Here is an 18,890-nt window from a genome sequence, read left to right on the forward strand (position 1 = left end):
CCTAAGATGATTGTGTAGAGGAAAGAATGAGTGAGTTGGCAGGTCTCTTTCTTTCTCTTGTTCCTTTCCTTCTTCCTACAGGCAGGTTGAGGAATAGACACGTCATTCGCTGGACTGGTCTGATACAGGTGAGTAAGGTAGTCATACTGATAGTTTGGTTGCTTTGTGTTCAAATAGTCAAACCCTCTATTCAGCAGCATATACTCCGCTCCCTAGCAAGGGGGAGTGAGGAGTAATAGCGAACCCTGGTGTATTGATTTGTTATTGAACAGTCAGAGTTTCTCTTTAGTTCCCTACTGCAATGAATCTTCCCATATATCATTGTATGTAACCCAGTGGTTGAGCTTTTGGATATCAGTTTATCTAGCTTCTTACAGGCATCAGTCCCTCTCTTGTAGATATTTCTTTTGGAGTTGGACTGTTGGGTAGGCCCCCAGCCAGTTTAGGATGTCTGTACCTCCCACCAAGTATAAGTCTATCCTATTGTTAAGACCAAAGGTTTGTTCGTGTATGAACAAATGACAAATTTTCTAAGACAATTTGCATTTTTCATAGCTACAAAACCTGAGGTCTTAACATTTTACTGCCCAACTCTAGGTGCCCCTCTGTCTTCTTAAGACATCCTGAGTTGGGAAAGACAATGCAGTAGCGTGGGTGCACAGTCTTTGACTGGTTTTTGCCCAATATATGCACGAGTTGCCAGATCTCACAAGATTCCATGTTTTTTCATCTCTGATATAACCGGATCCAGCTAGGCACTAGAAAATTATCATATTGTTAAGACCTCAGGCTTGTAGCTATGAAAAATACAAATTGTCTTAGAAATTTTGTCATTTTAGATATTGAATTTATATTTAGAAAACAAAAGCTGTGGTTTGTTAAGTCATGAAAATTTTAAACTAGATATCTCATTATAATTTTTTTTTAGCTCAACAGTGGTGTATAAGTAATAGATGGGAACTGATTGAACTTAATAAGATAGAAGAGGAGGATTCCGGTCATGAAGATGACTTTCCTGAAAGCTGGGGTTTTCAGCGCATCCGTCAGGCCTTGCATGCACACACATGGTCCAATTTGGAAATGAAAGGTATGTAGTTCTTTTATCTGTTGTATTAAGAGTTCAGCTTTTTTCTTTTATTTCTGTGGTGACAATGTAACCTTAAATGAATCATATTAGGTTGCTGTGCTGTTATAAGTAATTTGTTTTATATTTAGCAAGTATCTTTTCAAACCTTGCATTGTCTTTACACAAATGCAAACCCTTCTTTTGAAATCTTGTTTTCATCAGCTAAATTATATCAAGTCTGAGATACCATGACTTGCTGCTAGCAGCTTGTCAGCCATAAAAGAAGTGAAGAAGATGATTGATGGGTATTTAAGAATAGGTGGCATTGTTTTACTAGCTCTGTTGTATTCATTTGCACTCAATAAATGTGGCCTTATACATGAGTGATGATTTGTAAATGAAACATTTAATGTGACTAATGTTTTCAGCCATCAAATCTCTGTACAAAAGCAAACCCATATAGAGCCAGCCATATGAGAATTTGCCCTGCATAACCTGCAAATGCTTAATTAAAGATAAATATCCTAGGCCAAAACTTCGTAATTGACTACAGTCAACCCTCGCTATATTGCAGTTCAGTATTTTCAGCTTCAGTATTGCAGATTTTTTGTAGAGCAATACAGTGTTCCCCCCGTATTCGCGTTCTCCGGATTCGCGGACTCACACATTCGCGGATTTTTCTTTGGAATCCTATACTAGAAATTATTTCGCGGACGGACCTTCGCCCATATTCGCGGAATTTTCCGACGAAAATAATTTACTAATTAGTGTATTTTGATGTTTATTTTCATGACTAAATACATTTTTATGATACAAAAAAATGGATTGTTTACTAATTTTTCAAATATTGGATTTTGATTAAATACTGTATTAGTAAGTTTAATAAGTTTAAATGATATCACATAATAAAAATAATAATTCTCTCTCTCTCTCTCTCTCTACTACAAAGATGTATGTTTTTTTGTATGATAAATAAATGATTTATTATTTTCAAATATTAATATTAATTTATACAGCAATAATATCAATTCATTAAAGAAAATACCATAGTGAAATAGTAAGATTTTAGCTTATAAATTTAAAAAATTATGGAAGAACGAAGGAAATCCCAATCAGATTCTTTCTCTAACTCAAGGTACTAAAACTCAGATATACGTATCAAGTTAAGTAACCGGAGGGGGAAGGAGCTGATTTGTGGCTGCCATCACGTGGGCGGAAATTCAAAAAAAAAAAAACAAAAAAAAAAAAAAAAAAAAAAAAAAAAAAAAAAAAAAAAAAAAAAAAAAAAAAAAAAAATTATGAAACATTTAATAAAAAATAATTTGTTTAATAAAGACAACATGGTTTCGTACCCGGAAAAAGTACACAAACCCAACTGTTAGTCCACCGTGAGAACATATTCAAAAATATGAAAAGCGGAAATGAAACAGATGTGGTTTATTTAGACTTTGCAAAAGCTTTTGATAAAGTAGACCATAATATATTAGCGAAGAAAATTAGAAAACAACAATATCGTGGATAAAGTAGGAAGATGGTTAAAAAGAATTTTTACCAACAGAAAACAGATAGTTATTGCAAACGACGAGAAATCGGATGAAGTCAAGGTAATATCCAGTGTGCCGCAAGGTACGGTGTTAGCTGCAATACTGTTTGTTATTATGATTGAAGACATAGACAATAATGTGAAGGATTCGGTAGTGAGTAGTTTCGCAGATGACACAAGAATAAGTAGAGAAATTACTTGTGATGAAGATAGGAACGCTCTACAAAGAGACCTTAACAAAGTATATGATTGGGCAGAGGTAAATAGGATGGTATTTAACTCTGATAAATTTGAATCAATAAATTATGGAGACAGAAAGCAAGCTATATGCATATAAGGGACCTAATAATGAGACCATCACAAAATAAGGAAGCAGTTAAAGACCTTGGTGTGATGATGAATAGGAACATGTTATGCAATGATCAAATAGCAACTCTGTTGGCAAAATGTAAAGCAAAATGGGAATGTTGTTACGGCACTTCAAAACAAGAAAAGCTGAACACATGATTATGCTTTATAAAACATATGTTCGTAGTCCACTTGAATATTGCAATATGATATGGTACCCACACTATCAAAAGGATATTGCACAAATAGAGAGTGTAACAAAGGTCCTTTACAGCTAGAATAGAAGAAGTTAAGGACCTAGACTACTGGGAAAGACTACATTCTTAAAATTATATAGTCTAGAAAGGAGAAGAGAACGCTACATGATAATTCAGGCATGGAAACAGATAGAAGGAATAGCAGAAAATATCATGGAACTAAAAATATCAGAAAGAGCAAGCAGAGGTAGATTAATAGTGCCCAAAACTATACCAGGAAAAATAAGGAAAGCACACAGGACATTAATCCACTACGCACCAGCATCGATAATGCAGCGTCTATTCAATGCGTTGCCAGCTCATCTGAGGAATATATCAGGAGTGAGCGTAGATGTGTTTTAAGAATAAGCTCGACAAATATCTAAACTGCATCCCAGACCATCCAAAGATTGGAAGATGCAAAATATACCGGAAGATGTACTGCAACTCTCTGGTAGACATTAGAGGTGCCTCACGACGAGACCTGGGGCAAAAACCCCCGAACAAGATGTAAGGTCTGGTAGGTAAGGTAAGGTAAGGTCTCTTCTCTCCTCTCCCTCGCTCTCTCACCCCCCCCCCCCCCCCCCCCCCCCCCCCTCATCTCTCTTCTCTCTCTCTCTCCTCTCTCTCTCTCTCTCTTTTACTGAAGAATGAGAGATTTTTTAGTACATATATGCGTAATATGTTTATTAATATTTTCAAATATAATAAACTGGTAATTACAAAAATCATAGTGAAAGTATTTTACAAATACTACAATAATCTCTCTCCTCTCGGTCTTCTCTCTCGCTCTCTCTCTCTCTCTCTCTTAAAGGCATGTAGGATATTCATTAAAGAAAATACAAAGTGAATGAGCAAGATTTTAGTTTATCAAAATAAAACGAATTACGTAAGAAGAATGAAAGAAAATGCTCATACCCCGCATCTCTCTCTCATAATTCCAGTAGCAACCGAGTTGGCTGGGGTCCAACAACTGTGCTGCCATATCTTACGAATAATTTGTAAACTCTCTCTCTCTCTCTCTCTCTTTTACTGAGATGTTAGAGAATTTCTAAGGTACAATGTGTATGTTTTTATTAATATTTTGCATAATAATAATAATAGTAATATAACTATATTCAAAATTCATATGTGATAGTATTTTCCAAAAGCAAGTACAATAATCTATCCACTTCACTCTTTTAAATAAGACAACACACTCTCTCTCTCTCTCTCTCTCTCTCTCTCTCTCTCTGCTATTGGCTGTTTATATATTTCTAATGGTAAAATGTTTAAGATTAACTTTAAAATGATATTAATTAATAAACCAATTCAATGTATATTTGATGTAGGATAATACTTTAAATAGACCATTTGGTGAGGGTTTGTGATCTTCACATTTCCATTGTTCCATTGTAAAAAAGAAAATGGATGTCTCAAATAGTAACAGTATGAAAGAAAACGTGCATGACTGAATACTTATGGGGGGACTGAATTATTGTTCACATACGTAACTAAGTCATTCAGTACATACATAGTATGTATTTATATATAACATAAAATGTAAGTTTACTTTAAAATAGTAATTAATAATATTTCAAAGATTAATATGAACCATAATAGGATATTTTATGTATATTTGATGAAGGATGGTCTTTAAGGGATACTTTGGTATTTTGCATGTTTAGGAATAGGGTTTATGAGCATTTTTAGAGGGGTTCCAAACATTCGCGGATTTTAACTATTCGTCGGGGGTGGGGGGGGGGGGGGTGGGGGGGGGGGGGGGGGGGTCTGGTACACATCCCCCGCGAATATGGGGGGACCACTGTATTCACTATTTACTGTATTTTTATTTTATTTTTGTGACTAAATATGCATACATTTTTTATGATTAAAAAATTAATACAGTACAATAGCTGCTAACTACTGTATTTTTATTTTTATATACATTTTTCATTATAAAAAAATTAACTACAGTAGTACTAATGTTCAAATATTAGCAATAAGATAACGGAACTCATATGGGTACTCAACAGTGATGAGTGTTGATTGCTGTTACTGTTTCTTCATGCTGATGAGGAGGTTATAATAGGGTGCCATGTATGCATCAATGCCATTTTTTTAATTTATGGATCGTTCCATAGAAGGATCCCATGCCTCATTTGCAGCTCCCCAGTTGCTCTCATAATTTGGGACAGACATTCCAAAGACAGACCCTCATCCTCCTCCTTGTCCCCATCCCCTGAACCTGCCACGTCTTCTTCTTTGTGTTCTGACTTCGTCAGCTTTTCCAAATCTTGGTCCGTCAAGAGGTCATAGTGGCCATCAATGAGGGTGCCAACTTCATCTCCACCAAGGATCCTTACAAATATCATTCTCCCCTCATCCTCTTCCTTCTTGATGTACTGGATGGTACTTGCATTCATGCCATAATGGGCGGCAACTGAGGCGTAACTTTTCCCTTCCCTCAACATTTCCAGAAGTCCTACCTTCTCCTGGAGTATCATAACCTTCCTCTAGCACTTAGGTTCTTTGCCAGAAGCCATAAAAGGAGTGGGGTGTTTTCTGGGCCCAGTTCGTGTCGCTGCGTGAAATAATCCTTAAGTTCATTATTTCTAAGGTAAATGAAGCTAACATATACCAGAGAAAACAAAATCAGGAAGATGTCAGAATAACTGACTCGCTCACCCTAAATAAAAAGAGGGTGTCAGTATGGTATCTGGGGCGAGTGAGACCACTACCACGAACCTCTTGCCATTTAGAACTCTCCTACACCAAAATCCCCTTCCTGAGAGAGCCGATCCATAGGCAAGGACGGCAACTACTACTACTATGCCCCGCACCACACCGACTGCCGCGCCTCTGGTGGTCATCCTTTTCGTTAGCCGACTAGGAGTAACACGTGCCATCTCTTGCTTTGTGTTTTAGGGCTATTTCCCTGGATTTATCTCCATCATGGAACGCGCAGCTATCGCCGCAGCTAAGTTAAGTAACCCGAAAGGTCTGGATTTAGTTTTGTCAGTCAGGGGCCCTTATTTACCGTTTTTTAGGTCCGAAATAAGGCCGCCTGGTCTGGCGCATGGCGGCCAGCGGCTCGCCTCGTGTCTGGTTAGATTTCCCGGTCCTCTATACCGAGAAATCTTCCATTGCTTTTACCTTTCATGGGTTTTTTATCACGTGCTACTCTAGTCCATATTATATTTTACATCGTTTGTAGGGATTTCATTGCCTATACCTTAGATCTCGTTCATGCATGCATGTCTCTTTGTCTAGGTGTGTAGGCGCCTGAGTGATTAATTATATTTTCCTGGTCCAGCATCCTGGCTATTGCTCTCTACGTATCGGCTAAGGCTAGCCTTTGAGCAGTTGGCTGTCTTCTTCGGAACCAGCCTACTCCTCCTGGACATCTCTTTCTCTTTCACTCATGTTTTCCCTCTCTCTCTCTGTATTACGATGTAAAAGTTTTTATTTATTGGTTATTTTGTTGTTGGGTTAGCTTTTAGGGCAACCAGTCCCTAGGCATTTTTGTTGCATTAGATCTTAATCTACAGTTTTGTTGCTTTATCGCCCCGTGGTCCTTCTGGCCCACGTGGTCGCCGGTCCAGTCGGTTGTGTTGCTTTATTGCCTCTTGGTCCACCTGCGATCGCGTGGTACCTCTAGTCGCCCTAGTCCCAGTCCCCTCCCCTCCCTCCAGACGGGAAGGGGGGCCGTCTGTCCTGGCAACGGAGTTTAGGACAGCTGTAAGCACTGGGGACCGCATGTCTTTACTCGGGCTCTGGAAGAGCTCCGGCATGGTCGGGGGTTGGGGTTGGCCACCCCCCCCTCCGGTCGCTTCAAGTCTTCTCCGGCGTGCCTTGGGTCTGATTTCTCTCCCTCCTCATATGCCTTACCCCTCCGCCAGCGGACGGAGCACCTGCTCACTATCCGGGTGTACCTTCGGTTGTCGGGAGGGGGTAGCTGGCTCCGCCAGCTACCGGAGTGGATGTGATTTCAGTTGGACATGGAAGCTTTCCCTATCTTATGTATCCCCCTTCGTCTTCCGGCGGAGCACTTGCTTGCTATCCGGGCGCTCCTCTAGTTGTCGGGGGAGGGTTTGTTGTACGGCGGAGCTACACGCTCCACCTTAGTGTAACTTTACTAGTCTAAGTATAGGGCATCCTCTCCCGTTCTCCGGCGTGGTATACTACTCCTCGAAACTCATTATGGGTATATATAAAAACATCTGGTTGAATCATACTCACCCCTCCGGTGTACACCGGAGTTCCCAACCAGCGTCTTAGGTCATAGGCCTTCTTCCACAAGGAGTTCAGGGGTGGATTATGCCCAATAATTTTAGACTACTCTGGCATGCAACGGAGTATCACAGTAGCCCTGTGAGTGTATAACGTTGAAACTTATGTATCTTTCCACTTACAGGCTACTAACTGTCAGAAGGCGGGGTGTCATGCCGTCCTCCAAGACCCCTGCGGGCATGAGGTCTGCAGGACTCACGCTCCGTGTGCTACCTGCCACAACGAGATGGTAGTATGGCATCACGAGGCTTGTACCATTTGCTACGAGCTGGTGAGCCAATTTTTGGACGGAGTAAGTATATATCGTTGTCAAGTTTGTTCCTTTCATGACATATACTTTCACATATCTTAGCTTTAAGTTACTTATGGTCATATTCAATTTTGGTAATGATCCGTCCTCGGGGCTTCATTGTAAGGACTACAATGACCCTCTTTTCCAGGCTGCCGCCGTTAAGGAAGTCACATCGGCTACCCTGAAGGCTTGGGTAGGTGGCTTCGGAAGGAACGCCGCCAAAGGACAGCCCTATATACTTGATAAGAAGCTGGCTGTCCAGATCTTCCCGGGCGGGAAGTCGACGGGGTACGTGGACCCCGCCGCGACAGCTCCTACAATTGCTTCCATCCAACAGCAAGTGGAACAAGCCTTGATCGAGGGAGGAGGCCAAGACATCGTGGCGGAAGTAGCCACACTTGATCTTAATATAGAGCCAATGACAGTAGGTGCGGAGGATTTACTAGTTGAGGTAGGTTTGTTGGGCGCCCAAGGGCTTCCCTTGGTTGATTCTGGATCTTCATCACCTGTTCCTTCATCTTCTTCTTTTCAGGGCTTTACGGGATCGGAGATCCCTGCTAGTACACCTGCTGCATCCGTGACCCCCAAGGTAAAGGGGCACAGGGAGCAGAAGACCCTTCAGAAGACGTCGTCCAAAAAGACGTCGTCTTCTTCTACTTCTCGTAAGCCTCCGGCTTCCCATCCCGGAGCAGAGAAAGTGAAGTCATCTTCGTCTTCACAATCTAAAGGGTCAAGAGGCAAGTCCTCTAAGGAGATGGCCTGTACTCCTGTCGAGTCTGTGCCTTCTCCCGTGACTCCTGCCGGGGTCGTGGTACCTGGTACCTTCGATCCTGCTGCATTATCGGCAGGAATTGTGCAGAATGTAGGTGATTTGGTCGGGTCTCTCAGTACGAGAGTTGAGCAGATGTTTGCTCAACTCTCTACCACTCTTAACCAGTCAGGACAATCCATCCAGAACCTGACTGAACGAGTGTCCGACCAAGAGAATCGCCTAGCAGGCCTGAACCAGGCACCTCAGGCCGACCTCCCGGTAGCAGGAGCTGGTCTTGCCCAGCTGCCGGACTATGACACCCTCCCTGCTTTCTCTATGAGTAATCCTTGGAGGGTAGCAGGCTTATGCTCCCTTCAAGGACGGAATGATTTCCATTCCGGAATGTGGAACTCGAAGGATCGAGGACTTCAAGTTCCACCCAGCCGACTTACAGCCACCTTTCATGGGATATGCGAGGCTGACGGAGACAGCCTTAAACAGGGAAGATAAAATCCCAAAAGAAACGGTGTTGTATAGCCGTGACCACGCTCAGAGAGAGTGGTTGCATTGCTTGGAGGAATGGGACTGCACTAACACCAGACTCCAAGCATTCAAGAGCCCATTTACTATCTTCGCCACAGAGGAGGAGGCGCCACTCCCCTTTATGACGAAGATAGCAGAGGTCACAATGCAGGCGGGCATGAAGGATGAACCCCTTCCACAACTAAGGGAATGGGACCCTACGTCCCCTCTCTTCCCTGCTTTCGGTAATCTGTGGGAGAACCTACCGGCCACTTTTACGGTAGGTAAACTCAAACCGGTCTGTGCCATGGAACAGTTCGGGGAGAGGTTACCCAGATTACCAGACAACCTCATTCAGGCAGAGTTTGAGGCAAGAACCAGGCTAGGCAGAACCCTCAACACCCTGGTTATGACTGAAGTGGCTGCTTTGACGTACGGCACGGAGCCTCTTTTTAAGCTCCTAGCCAAGTCGCAAACCCAGACAGTCCAAGCGGACTTGTACGGGTTTATAGTGGCAAGAAGGAACTGCTGGAAGCACGTCCTTCAGAAGCAACGATTCGGCACGAGCCGAACAAGTTGCTTTCCTCCAACATCTGGGGAGTGGACCTCTTCCCGGAATCGGCAGTTAATGAGGTCCAACACGAGGCGACGAGGCTTAACCAGAGCCTCAGAGCTCGTTGGGGTCCTCTCGGCTAGAGGAAACCTGAGAACCTTCCCTTCTCCTCTAGCAAAAAGCTGAAGAAGACAAAGAGGTTCCAGCCTTACCAGAAGCAGCAACAGCAACACTTCGTTCAAGCTGTTCCGGTTGCTCAGACAGGACAATCGGCAGCACCAAAAGGACAGAACCAACCGATTCTCCTACTGTCCCCACAAGGTCAGCCCTCGACCTCTTACGCTGTTTCCCTGGCATTCAACCAGGTGTTTGAAAGCCAAGCCTTCCAAACCTTCAACAGGTTTGCTAGGGGAAGCAGGGCTAGAGGTGCCTTTTGGCAACGAGGCGCAGGAGGAGCTACCAACAGGGGTAAGCACTTCCGTGGAGGACGCGGAGCTTATTCCGCACAACAGCAGTGAGATCTCCCGGGTAGGAGGGAGGCTGTTCCTCTTCCGGCACAGGTGGGGGTTCAGCAAATGGGCACAGAGCATTGTGTCCAAAGGACTGGGTTGGAGTTGGATCAAAGGTCCCCCTCCTCCCAAGTCATTCCTTCAGTTACCATCAAAGGAATTGGCAGATTACGCAGAGGAGCTCCTTCAGAAGGAGTAGTGTCGAGAGTCAAGCATTTAAAGTTTCAAGGACGCTTATTCAGTGTGCCAAAGAAAGGCTCTCACTCTGAAGAGGCTCCTTCCACCAAAGAATTCTCATATAAAACTGGTATTGGACAGCGCAGTAGTAGTACACTGCATGAACAGGGGAGGATCCAAATCAAAACATGTGAACCATGTTATGATAGCCATTTTCTCTCTGGCGAACAAGTACAAATGGCATCTATCCTCCACCCACCTGGCGGGAGTAAGGAACGTGATAGCAGACGCCTTGTCTCGATCAGTTCCTCTAAAATCAGAGTGGTCCCTGGACAACAGGTCGTTCCAGTGGATACGCCAGAGTGTCCCGGGTCTCCAAGTAGATCTTTTCGCCTCTCAAGCGAACCACAAGCTCCCTTGCTATGTGGCCCCCAACCTGGACCCTCTGGCTTATGCCACAGACGCCTTGTCCATAGATTGGAATCAGTGGAAGAAGATATACATCTTTCCTACAGTGAATCTTCTATTGAAAGTACTGAACAAACTCAGGACTTTCAAGGGACAAGTAGCCTTAGTAGCCCCCAACTGGCCAAAGAGCAACTGGTACCCTCTGCTTCTGGAATTGGGTCTTTGACCTCGACGGATTCGCAATCCCAGACTAATCTCAGATAGTACAAATGAGGACTGTGTTCGCTTCCTCAGGAATTCTCAAAACCCTAACTTTATGGACTTCATGAAGTTTGCGGCTAAAAAAGATGCAGATATCGATCCCCAGAATATTCTTTTCTTAGAATCAGATAAGAGGGAATCAACTTTGAGACAGTATGATGCTGCTGTTAAGAAGTTAGCATCTTTCCTGAAGGAGACAAACACCACAACCATGACAGTAAATTCAGCTATATCCTTCTTCAGATCCTTATTCGAAAAAGGATTAGCAGCCTAGCACTATTACCACTAATAAATCAGCTTTAAAGAAAATCTTTCAGCTGGGCTTTCAAATAGACTTAACAGACTCTTACTTTACGTCTATTCCCAAAGCTTGTGCTAGACTTAGACCTTCTGAAAGGCCTACTTCAGTATCATGGTTTTTTGAATGATGTCTCAAACTGGCTTCAGATACTGACAACTCTTCTTGTTCATTCATAATGCTTTTTAGAAAGACGCTATTCTTGCTAAGTTTGGCCTCAGGGGCCAGAATTTCAGAACTGTCGGCTCTATCCAGAGATGCAGGTCACGTAGAATTCCTCCCTTCAGGAGAAGTTTTACTGTCCCTGGATCGTAGTTTTCTAGCAAAAAATGAGGATCCTTTAGCGAGATGGGCCCCTTGGAAAGTCATCCCTCCCCCCCAAGACCCTTCTCTTTGTCCAGTGATGACCTTACGAGCCTTTCTGTCTAGGACATCCTCTAGATCCTCGGGTCCTCTCGTTTATGAGAGAAAAAGGTGGCAACTATATCAGTAAAAGGTATCAGGCAGCAGATCCTTTTACTTCATTAACAAGCAAATCCATGAATCATTCCCAAAAGCCCATGATATCAGGGCAGTAGCCACCTCTATTAATTATTTCCAGCATATGAACTTTGACGATTTAAAGAAATATACAGTGGTCCCCCCGTATTCGCGGGGGATGCGTACCAGACCCCCCCGCGAATATTTAGAATCCGCGAATGTTTGGAACCCCTATAAAAATGCTAAAAACAGCCTATTTTGTTAGTTAAAACTTAAGAAAAACCACTAAAAATTTTCATACTTGGTTTTTTTAAGTTTTATCACAAAAAGTGCATTTTATGATGAAATTGATAACAAAAACCAGGAATTTGTGGATATTTCTCATAGAAAAATACCGCGAATGCGCGAATTTTCCGCGAATAATGCAGGGAAACGTTCCCGAGAGAAATCCGCAAATGTGCGAGTCCGCGAATCTGGAGAACGCGAATACGGGGGTTCACTGTACTGGCTGGAAATCGCTGACAGTTTTTAAGCGTCATTATCTAAAGTCCTTGGAATCTTTAAAATTTCCAGCAGTGGCAGCGGGAAACATAGTTTCCCCTGACACTGCACAGTAGTCATAGTTGAAGATCCAGATCTTTCTACCTGCCTCCCAACTAATATTTCACCTAACCTACCGTTATGCTCTATATAGTCCTTTAGCCTTAGCTGCTTATGATTATGATTATGGTGGTGTGTCCCTTATTTTTGTTTTTTTGCTAGGGGCACCCACAACATTAATTGTTTTCTGGGCTCAGCTCGTGTCCGCTGCGCGAAATATCCTTTAATCTATTATTTCTAGGGTAAATGTACTAACACATACCAGAGAATAAATAAAATAAAGAAAAAGGTCATTATAACTGACTCGCTCACCCTCCAGGAGGGTGTCGGTATGAACACTAGGCGAGTGAGACCACTACCACGAGCCAAAAGCCAATAGAAATCTCCCACTACAAAATCCCTCCGAAGAGGGGAGCCGACCCACAGAGTGAGCAGCTCGTACTACTACTACTCCATCCCATGCTGCCGACTGCTGCGCCTCTGGTGGCCATCCTTTCAAGTTAGCACCCACGAGTCGGTTGTGATATTTTTCCTCTCTGTGTTTTTTGTGCCCTTTCATTGGATTTTCTATTATGGAGCGTGCAGCTATCGCAGCAGCTAAGTTAAGTACTCAGTATTTACGGTTACTTGGTTTTTTCCGGCCCTGAGACAGTATTTGCCGTTTTTTAGGTATAAATACGATCTCGGGGTCGGAAGCATGGCAGCATGGTTCTGCCTCGTGATTGGGTTCGTTCTTGGTCTCCATACCTAGAACATCCCCTTATTTATCTTCGCTCTTTATGATTATCCCGCTTTACTTAGGGTACGGTCTACTCAGGTTTGTCATGCATTGCATGTATTTACCTTACGTAGGCTTCTTCTATCCAGACCCTAGTCCAGGTTCTTAGTATCGGCCTCTGACTAGCTTTGAGTGGTAGACTTGCCTTCGGGTTAGTCGTACACTCCTGGATTTTTTCCTCCTGCTATATTATTTTCTTTTTTCTTTCATTTATTTATTTATATAACTGTGTATTTTATTAGTTTTTTAGGTTAGTTAGGCGTCTGGCTTAGCCTAGGTCCTGGCTCTTTGAGCCTATACTACCGCTCATCAGTTCGGTTGCTTCCCCATAGCATCTCGCTGATTAGTTGGTTCTGCCCAGTGGGCTTATTTGACCTCCGCTTTTCAGTTCAGTATGCTTCCCGATAGCATTTTCCCTGATCAGTGTTTTGTCCTAGGCTTAGTTGTCTTGTTTTTGGTCTTACCGGCCTCGTGGTCACCTTCGTGATCACGGGCCAGCCAGACGCCTGTCCAGTCATTCTTCCCCCCCCTCCCGCTCTTCCATAGAGTCGGGCGGGGACGGGTCGGTCTGCCCATGCTCGCTCCTCATACCCGAGCCTGGCTCCCTCTCTCCCCTCAGGCGGAGGGCTTAGGGGAGTCGGGACAGACCCTGACTGGTCTCGACCACCTCTCCGGCTTCTCGGTCCGGCCGGTTGGTACGGAGTGGGGGGTACTGGCCTTGCCCACCCTCCGCGCTACCTTGTCGCTCCGGGCTAGCTTGAGCCTGTAATGTCTTCTCCGCTCTTTCCAATCTTACTAGGGCTCCTTCCTGATCGGAGTCCTGGTATCCAGCGGGAAAGTTGTTAGTCCACCCAGTAGGGTGGACCGGAGCATACAGTGGGTCTCTACTAACCTTACGTTTTGCTGAGTTACTACACTCCGCTACGCACTGGACTTAGTCCGGTTTTGCTTGTGTGTTAGGTTTAAGTTATCTTTTAAGTTTATCTTAAGAACCTTAAACCATCCCCCTCCCTTACATATCTTACCGGATCTCTCCGGGATTATAGCCTATTCAGGCGATGCAGGGAGGGGTTATGCCCAAAATTTTTCCGAGCCCCGGCATGCATCGGAGCTCTTCTGTCCCTTAGACTGTAAGTGATGTTTTTTTAAGATACTCATGTGTCTCCCCACTTACAGGCACCAACTGTGAGCATCCGGGATGTTCCGCACACTTCAGGACCCTTGTGGACACGAAGTTTGCCGGTCCCATGCTCCATGCGCGACTCCGCTCGGGGACATCCAGGTCTGGTACCATGAGACGTGTACCATATGTTACGATCTGGTTAGCCAGCTTTTGGAAGGGGTAAGTTTACATCTCCAGTAGCTGCTCCGCTTCTTTTTTAGCGCTTAAGTTTTCATCATATTAACTTAAGGCAATTAATTTAAGTTATACTTTAAGTTTTAGTTTTAAGTGATTCTTTAAATCTAAACCTACGCCCTCTCTTCCAGGCTCCGGCGGTAAGAGATACCGCACTGGCTACCCTACGGGCCTGGGTCGGCGGTTTTGGGAAAAAACGCCGCCAAGGGACAGCCCTACATCCTAGAGAAGCGGTTGGCATTACTAATCTTCCCCGGAGGCAAGGCGACAGGATACGTCGACCCGGTAGAAGCGGATCCGGACTATCGCCTTCACCCAACAACAGCTGGCCACCTCATTAACTGATCATGACCAGGATATCTCTAACGGATGTCGCGACCCTAGATATTATGTTGAACCTATGGTAGGTATAGACGACCTGTTGGTCGAGTAGGTACGGTGGACACCCAAGGGTCACCCTTGGGCGTAACTGTTTCTTCTACTCCTGCAACCTCTCCATCCTTCAAGGCTTTACGGGTGACGAAATATATTCTCCTCCTGGTGCTCGGTTAGACCTAAGGTCAAGTCTAAGGCTGATGACTTTTGACTAAGACGTCGTCGTCGTCTAAGAAGACGACTTCGCTTCATCCTCCTCCAGTAAGTCTCCGGCTGGGAATCCCGGAGCATCCAGGTCTAAAGCTTCTAGCTCCGGCTCTAAGTCCTCGAGGAGTAAATCCTCCAGAGAGAGATCTCGCACTCCTGGCAGAATCACCAGTTCCGCTACCTTGGTTCCGATTCAGAGCCTCCCCTCCACCTCCGCAGCAGCTCCTGGCTTTGGACTGGCAATGCTGGCCTGTTGCAACAGGTGGGTGACCTGGTTGGGTCCTTAAAGAGTAGCATGGAGCAAATGATCTCTCGTCTGTCGACAGGATTACTTCCCAGGACTCCATTATAGCCGGGCTGAGAGAACTCCTCTAGCCTCTCCTCCACTGTCCAACACGAGTGGATCCCAACTTCCTCCGTATGACTCACTACCTCAGTTCTCTATGGAACAATCCGTGGAGAGTAGCGTCATACGCCCCTTCCAGGACGGTCTCATCTCTATACCGGAATTTGGGACTCGAAGAATAGAGGACTTCGAGTTCTTCCCGGAAGACCTCCAGCCTCCGTTCATAGGCTACGCAAGGCTTACGCCGTCGGCTATGATGCGGGACGATAAGGTACCTAAGGAGACAGTCCTATACTCACGAGACCAGGGCTTCGAGAGAATGGCTCAGGTGTTTAGAGGACATGATTGTTCTAACACCAAGATACAACCATTTAAGAGTCCCTTTACCATTTTTACAATGGATGAAAGTACCCCGCTCCCGTTCCTAACCAAGATCGCGAGGTCGACCATCCCAGCGGCCCAGAAGGGGGAACCTATACCGCAGTTGAAGGAAGCGGACCCACTTCTCCGTTGCTCCCCTCAGTTGGAGAATTGTGGGAAGACTTGCCAATACATTCTCAGCTGGCAACTCAAACCGGACTGTGCTATGGAGCAGTTTGGTGAAAAGCTACCCAGGCTCCCAGATAGCCTTATTCAGGCTGAGTTTTGATGCAAAATCGCGTCTAGCCAGATCCATCAATTCTATGGCTATGTCTGAGGTAGCTACCATGGCTTATGGATCAGAACCGATTTTAAGCTCATGACCAAAGCCCATGACTCAAACGGTACAGTCAGATATGTTTGAGTTTGCCACTGCTCGGACGAATTGTAGGAAGCATGTCCTACAAAGAGGCAACCATTCGGCATGAACCGAATAGGTTACTCTCGTCTAGCATCTGGGGAGCAGATCTCTTCCCAGAAGCTATGGTTAAGGAGGTCCAGTCAGAGGCTACCAGTTAAACCAGAGCCTTAAGGATCGTTTGGGCCTTTCGGCTAAGAGGAGGCAAGACCTGACTCCTAAAGGTAGGGAGGACAAAAGAAACCCAGGCGTTTTCCAACCTTACCAGGAAGAAGCAACTACGCTTTCCTCAACAAGTTCCAACAGTACCGTTAGTGCAGGCAGCCCAACCCTCCACTTCTAAAGGTCAATCACAGCCAATTTATGTGATATCCCCTCAGCCTCAGCCCTCCACCTCTTACGTCATCTCTCCAGCTTACAATCAAGCCTTCGAGAGTCAAGCTTCTCAGGAGTATGACCGCTCGGGTAAGGGAGGTAGAGGTAAGCGTTCCTTTCGTGGGAGAGGATCGGGAGGCCCCTTTAACAGGGGAAAGCACTTCAGAGGAGGCCGAGGCGGTTACCAGAACCAATGAAGAACTTCAGGTAGGAGGGAGGCTGTTTCACTTTCGCCACCGGTGGAACTTCAGCCAATGGGCTCAGAGCATAGTGTCAAAAGCCTGGGTTGGAGCTGGTTGACGAACCCACCTCCATCCAGACCTTTCCGTCAACTTCCTTCCAAGGATTGACAGAGTACGCAGACGATCTCCTTCAAAAAGGAGCTATAGCGAGAGTCAAGAGATTAAAATTTCAAGGTCGCTTGTTCAGCGTGCCAAAGAAAGGCTCACAAAAAAAGAAGGGTAATCTTAGACTTGTCCCGCTTAAACTAGCCATCCGCTGCGACAAGTTCAAGATGCGCACGATCTCACACAGGTGCGGACCCTACTTCCCCTGTGGGGCCGTCACCACCTCTATCGATCTTACAGACGCTTACTATCATATCCCTATTGCAAGAACACTTCCGTCCGTATCTAGTTTTCAGATAGGAGACCAGACATTCTCCTTCAGGTTAGTTCCATTCGGACTCAACGTGGCACCAGAGTGTTCACGAAGCTAGCGGAAGTGGTAGTGCAACAACTCAGATCGCAAGGGATCATGGTAGTAAGCGTATCTCGACGATTGGTTGATCTGGGCCCCAACAGTCGAGGATGCAACAGAGCTACTTCTGAAAGGGTGATTCAGTTCCTGGAATATCTAGGCTTCAAAATAAACAGGACCAAATCAAGACTCACTCCAGAGTCAAACTTTCAGTGCTGGGCATTCAATGGAATCTATCATCCCACTCTGTCGATTCCATCAACCAAAGGAAAGAAATAGCAAAGTCAGTCAAGCAATTTCTAAGTCACAAACTAGCGTCAAGGAGAGCCCAGGGAGGATCCTGGGTTCTCTCCAGTTTGCATCAGTGACAAACGTCTTAATGAAAGCCAAACTGAAAGACCTAACCAGAATCTGGCGCTCGCGAGCAAACGTCAGGTCCAGGACAAACTATCCTCAGTGCCTCTGATTCTAAAGAATCGACTTCGGCCATGGGCGAGAGTCAGAATTTATCAATGTCAGTACCCACCCCCCCTTCAGTTCCCTCCACCAGGGGTCACCATCCACAGCAGACGCGTCCTTAAGCGGCTGGGGAGGGTAGTCCCTAGGTCAAAAAGAGTTCAAGGACTTGGTCATCTCAGTTCCGTCAGTTCCATATAAACGTACTGGAGGCAATGGCAGTGTTCTTGACTCTAAAAAGGTTACGCCCACCCACCCAAGTACTCCCACATAAAGCTAGTCCTGGACAGCGCAGTGGTTAGTACATTGTATAAACAGAGGAGGCTCCAAGTCACGTCATCTAAATCACGTCATGATAGCCATCTTCTCCCTGGCAGACAAGTTCAGTTGGCATCTTTCCTCCACTCACATAGCTGGAGTAAGAAACGTCATAGCAGACGCCCTATCCCGATCAGTACCCCTAGAGTCGGAATGGTCACTGGACAACAGTTCGTTCCAATGGATCCTTCAAAGAGTCCCAGGGCTACAGGTGGACCTCTTCGCATCACAAGCGAACCACAAACTACCGTGTTATGTAGCACCCAACCTGGACCCTCTGGCCTATGCCACGGACGCCCTGGCTCTAGACTGGAACAACTGGGAGAAGATTTACGTCTTCCCTCCAGTGAATCTCCTCATGAAAGTATTGAACAAACTCAGGACATTCAAGGGTCAAGTGGCTCTAGTAGCCCCAGACTGGCCAAAGAGCAACTGGTATCCTCTAATTTTGGAGCTGGGCCTTCGTCCTCTTCAGATCCCCAGTCCCCACCCAAGCTCTCCCAGTCAGTACAAATGAAGGCTGTGTTCGCTTCCTCAGGGATTCTCAAAACCCTAACTTTATGGATTTCATGAAGTTGCGGCCAAAAAGAGATGCGGATAATTGAGACCCTCAGAAGATTCTATTTCTTGGAATCCGAGAAAAGGGATTCGACTTTGAGGCAGTATGATGCTGCTGTCAAAAAGTTCAGCAACTTTTCTTGAGAGAATCGGATATTAAGGAAAATCATGACAGTTAATTCAGCTATATCCTTTTTCAGATCCTTATTTGAAAAAGGTTTAGCAGCTAGCACGATTACGACAAACAAGTCAGCTTTGAAAAGATATTTAATTTCAATTTGGATTTAACATAGACTTGACGGATTCCTACTTCTCGTCTATTCCTAA

At 44.9% G+C, this 18,890-nt stretch overlaps 1 protein-coding gene across 2 annotated transcripts in view; it reads left to right on the plus strand.

Moving 5' to 3' along the window:
* The window catches only part of LOC135201865 (alpha- and gamma-adaptin-binding protein p34-like), a gene marked incomplete at its 5' end in the record, with an annotated part of 108,153 nt that overhangs the window by 37,371 nt on the left and 51,892 nt on the right, over positions 1–18,890 (plus strand). For both annotated transcript variants that reach the window (XM_064231167.1, XM_064231168.1), the window contains 1 exon segment: positions 929–1,087. In XM_064231167.1, coding sequence (XP_064087237.1) covers positions 929–1,087 — 159 coding nt within the window.

The sequence above is a fragment of the Macrobrachium nipponense genome, chromosome 28 (assembly GCF_015104395.2).
Source record: "Macrobrachium nipponense isolate FS-2020 chromosome 28, ASM1510439v2, whole genome shotgun sequence".
NCBI lineage: Eukaryota > Metazoa > Arthropoda > Malacostraca > Decapoda > Palaemonidae > Macrobrachium > Macrobrachium nipponense.